The sequence below is a fragment of the Mesoplodon densirostris genome, chromosome 2, assembly GCF_025265405.1.
Source record: "Mesoplodon densirostris isolate mMesDen1 chromosome 2, mMesDen1 primary haplotype, whole genome shotgun sequence".
Lineage (NCBI taxonomy): Eukaryota > Metazoa > Chordata > Mammalia > Artiodactyla > Ziphiidae > Mesoplodon > Mesoplodon densirostris.
In genome coordinates, this window is record NC_082662.1 from 182,884,588 (window position 1) to 182,889,703 (window position 5,116).

Sequence of the window (5,116 nt, forward strand, 5' to 3'; positions counted from 1 at the left end):
TACTCAAGACTATTGCAACAGGGGTCAGAACTATTGCAAAAGAGGAGAAAGGTTAAACAACTCCACTGAAACAAAGGGCACAAGGATTGTTAAACACTGGGGTGAGCTAATGGAAAACACTGAGGGGAGGGTGGTCATTGTGATTAGGCCATCAGTGTTTTCTAATCCATGCCTATTGACATAAGGTCCTTACCTCCTACAGAGAGTGGGAGACAGGGGCCCTATCTTCCTTGATGATTACATCTCAAAGGGGTGGCTCCCAGGTCCTTGAGAAAGACATTCCTGGTTTGTGAAACTTACAAGTAGCTGGGAGAAGATTTATACCAGAAGGACGAGAAAAAAATTGTAACTACAAGTTTTCTAAAGTAAATGCTTTAAGACGAGGGAGGTCAAAACAATTATATGCCAACAAACTGAACAAGCTAGAAGAAATGGACAACTTTCTAGATACAGCCCATCAAAATTGAATCAAGAAGAAACAGACCATTTGAACAGACTGATCACTAGAAGTGAAATGGAATCTGTAAGTTAAAAAAAACAAAAACAAAAAAAAACTCCCTGCAAACAAAAGTCCAGGTCCAGATGGCTTCACTGGGGAATTCTACCAAACATACAAAGAAGAACTTACACCAATCCTTCTCAAACTCTTCCAAAAGACTGAAGAGGAGGGAACACTCCCAAAGTCATTCTATGAAGTTACCATCACCCTGTTACCAAAACCAAACAAAGACACTAACAAAAAAGAAAATTACAGGCCAATATCTTTGATAAACATAGATGCAAAAATTCTCAACAAAATATTAGCAAACCAAATGCAACAACACATAAAAAAGATCATACACCAGGACCAAGTTAGATTCATCCCAGAGTCACAAGGATGGTTCAACATTCACAAATCAATCAATGTAATACACCACATAGACAAAAGAAAAGACAAAAACCACATGATCATCTCAAGAGATGCAGAAAAACCATTTGATAAAAGTCAACATCCATTCATGATAAAAACTCTTACCAAAGTGTACAGAGGGAACATATCTCAACATAATAAAAGCTATTTATGACAAACCTACAGCCAATATAATATTCAATGGTGAAAAGCTGAAAGCCTTCCCACTAAAATCTGGAACACAGCAAGAATGCCCACTCTCATCACTTCTATTCATCATAGTACTGGGAGTCCTAACCACAGCAATCAGACAAGAAAAAGAAATAAAAGGCATCCAAATTAAAAGGGAAAAGGTAAAATTGTCATTTTATGCAGATGACATGATACTATATATAGAAAACCCTAAAGACTGCACACAAAACTACTAGAAGTGATAAATAAATTCATCAAGGTAGCAGAATACAAGGTTAACATATAGAAATCAGTTGCATTTTTTTACACTAACAATAAAATATCAGAAAGGGAAAGTAAAAGAACAATCCCTTTTAAAATCACATCAAAAAATAAAATAATTAGGAAAGAACCTGACCATGGAGGTGAAAGACATATATGCTGAAAACTATAAAACATTAATAACAGAAATTACAGATGATTTAAAGAAATGGAGGTCAGTGTGGAGGAGACTGAGTATTCTACCTTGTAAATATTGTTATTTGTATATACTGTAAATGATGATGTCGGTGGGCACTAACCGAGCCCGGGGAAGCTGGGAACCACCTAAAAACCAAAATCAGACACAGCACAAGCAGCGGCCCCAGGCCACTGCGGAACAAATTCGACTTGCACAGATGATTTCGGACCGTAATGATGCTGACTTTGAGGAAAAGGTGAAACGATTGATATGACAGGCAAGAACCAGGATGAATGTGTCATTGCTTTGCATGACTACAACGGAGATGTCAACAGAGCCATCAATGTACTGCTGGAAGGAAACCCAGATACGCAATCCTGGGAGATGGTTGGGAAGAAGAAAGGAGTCTCAGGACAGAAGGATGGTGGCCCAATGGAATCCAATGAGGAAGGCAAAGAAAACTGAGACCGGGACAGAGACTATAGTCGGCGACGTGGTGGGCCACCAAGACGGGGGAGAGATGCCAGCCGCGGACGAGAGTTTCGAGGTCAGGAAAATGGATTAGATGGCACCAAGAGTGGAGGGCCTTCTGGAAGAGGCACAGAAAGAGGCAGAAGAGGTCGTGGCCGAGGCAGAGGTGGCTCTGGTAGGCGGGGAGGAAGGTTTTCTGCTCAAGGAATGGGAACCTTTAACCCAGCTGATTATGCAGGGCCGGCCAATACTGATGATAACTATGGCAATAATAGGGGCAATACATGGAACAACACTGGGCACTTTGAACCAGATGATGGGACGAGTGCATGGAGGACTGCAACAGAGCAGTGGGGAACTGAAGATTGGAATGAAGACCTTTCTGAGACCAGGATCTTCACTGCCTCTAATGTGTTGTCAGTGCCTCTGCCTGCAGAGAATGTGACAATCACTGCTGGTCAGAGAACTGACCTTGCTGTTCTGTTGGGGAAGACACCATCTTCAATGGAGAATGATTCATCTAATCTGGATCCATCTCAGGCTCCTTCTCTTACCCAGCCTCTGGTGTTCAGTAACTCGAAGCAGAGTGCCATATCACAGCCTGCTTCAGGGAACACGTTTTCTCATCACAGTATGGTGAGCATGTTAGGGAAACGATTTGGTGATGTCGGTGAAGCTAAAGGCAGCAGCAGCACAGGCTCCCGGTTCTTGGAGCAATTCAAGACTGCTCAGGCCCTGGCTCAGTTGGCAGCTCAGCATTCTCAACCTGGAACCACCACCACCTCCTCTTGGGGCATGGGCTCCACCACACAATCCCCATCGCTGGTGCAGTATGATTTGAAGAACCCAAATTATTCAACAGTGCACAGCCCCTTTACAAAGCACCGGGCTTTCACCCCATCTTCAACCGTGATGGAGGTGTTCCTTCAAGAGAAGCCACCCGCAGTGGCTACCTCTACTGCTGCACCTCCACCCCCATCTTCTCCTCTGCCAAGCAAATCCACCTCAGCTCCACAAATGTCTCCTGGGTCTTCAGACAACCAATCATCCAGCCCTCAGCCGGCTCAGCAAAAACTGAAACACCAGAAGAAAAAAGCCTCCTTGACTTCTAAGATTCCTGCTCTGGCTGTGGAGATGCCTGGCTCGGCAGGTATCTCAGGGCTAAACCTGCAGTTTGGGGTGTTGCAGTTTGGGTCAGAGCCTGTCCTTTCTGATTATAAGTCCACCCCCACCATGAGCGCCTCTTCAAGCCAGGCTCCAAGTAGCCTCTATACCAGTATGGCCAGTGAATCTTTGTCCACAATTTCATCTAACCAGAGTCAGGAGTCCGGTTATCAGAGTGGCCCAATTCAGTCGACAACCTATATCTCCCAAAATAATGCTCAGGGCCCTCTATATGAACAGAGATACACACAGACTCGGCGGTACCCCAGCTCCATCTCTTCATCACCCCAAAAGGACTTGACTCAGGCAAAGAATGGCTTCAGTTCTGTGCAGGCCACGCAGTTACAGACCACACAATCTGTTGCGGGTGCTATAGGCTCTGCAGTGAAATCTGACTCACCTTCCACTTCTAGCATCCCCCCTCTCAGTGAAACGGTATCTGCAGCTTCCTTACTGATGACAACCAATCAGCACTCATCTTCCTTGGGTGGCTTGAGGAGATTCCAAATAGTACCACCACACAACACAGCAGCACGTTATCTACTCAGCAGAACACCCTTTCGTCATCAACATCTTCTGGGCGCACTTCGACATCCACTCTTTTGCACACAAGCGTGGAGAGTGAGGCGAATCTTCATTCTTCCTCTAGCACTTTCTCCACCACATCCAGCACAGTCTCTGCACCTCCCCCAGTGGTCAGTGTCTCTTCCAGTCTCAATAGTGGCAGGAGCTTGGGCCTCAGCCTAGGCAGCAACTCTACCGTCACAGCCTCCACTCGAAGCACAGTTGCTACGACTTCAGGAAAAGCTCCTCCCAACCTCCCTCCTGGGGTCCCGCCGTTGTTGCCTAATCCATATATTATGGCTCCAGGGCTGTTACATGCCTACCCACCACAAGTATATGGTTATGATGACTTGCAGATGCTTCACACAAGATTTCCATTGGATTACTACAGCATCCCATTTCCCACACCTACCACTCCACTGACTGGGAGGGATGGTAGCCTGGCCAGCAACCCTTATTCTGGTGACCTCACAAAGTTCGGCCGTGGGGATGCCTCCTCCCCAGCCCCGGCCACAACCTTGGCCCAGCCCCAGCAGAACCAGACACAGACTCACCATACCACGCAGCAGATATTCCTGAACCCGGCGCTGCCTCCTGGCTACAGTTACACCAGCCTGCCATACTACACAGGGGTTCTGGGCCTCCCCAGCACCTTCCAGTATGGGCCTGCTGTGTTCCCTATGGCTCCTACCTCTTCCAAGCAGCATGGTGTGAATGTCAGCGTGAATGCATCAGCCACCCCTTTCCAACAGCCAAGTGGATATGGGTCTCATGGATACAACACTGGAAGAAAATATCCACCCCCTTACAAGCATTCTGGACAGCAGAGAGCTAATTTGGCCCAAGGCTGGGGGCTGTGTTTTGTGTGTGTGTGTAAATTTGCACTGAAGTCTTGTTTCAGAAACCAGACCGCTGAGGAGAGCCTGCTGAGCTGTGGCCATAGCCTGCGTGTCTTGGGGAAATGAGTTGGTGGATACCTTCTGGGCTTTTGAACTTGCCCTTCCCCCACTTCCCTCTCCCCCATGTGTCCGACCCTGTCTTACCCATTTCGAATTCAAGCGGTGCAGCACCTCCTCCGAAGCATCAATGCACACACCTGCTGTTGCTTTTGATTTCTGGAAGGCATGTAGTTCCAACTTGTAACAAAATATTTGTAGTCTTCAATAAATTGTGGTATTTCTTTAGCTAAAAAAAAAAAAAAAGAAAAAAAAAAGGAAAAATATCCCATGCTCTTGGATTAGAAGAATTAATATTGTTTAAAATGCCATACTACCTAAAGCAATTTACAGATTTAATGTCAACCCTATCAAATTATCCTTGACATTTTTTTCAGAACTAGAACAAATAATCCTAAAATTTATATGGAACCATAGAAGATCCAGAATTGCCAAAGCAAT

General features: G+C 45.5%; 1 protein-coding gene across 1 annotated transcript; it reads left to right on the forward strand.

The window, feature by feature from the left end:
* The first annotated feature begins 1,566 nt into the window (after nucleotides 1–1,566).
* LOC132483370 (ubiquitin-associated protein 2-like) lies at nucleotides 1,567–4,637 on the forward strand. The gene is given in 4 exon segments (XM_060088668.1): nucleotides 1,567–1,780; nucleotides 1,783–3,645; nucleotides 3,648–4,532; nucleotides 4,535–4,637. Coding segments are annotated over 4 exon segments (2,931 nt in total). The 5' UTR covers nucleotides 1,567–1,617; the 3' UTR covers nucleotides 4,555–4,637.
* The last annotated feature ends 479 nt before the right edge of the window (nucleotides 4,638–5,116 follow it).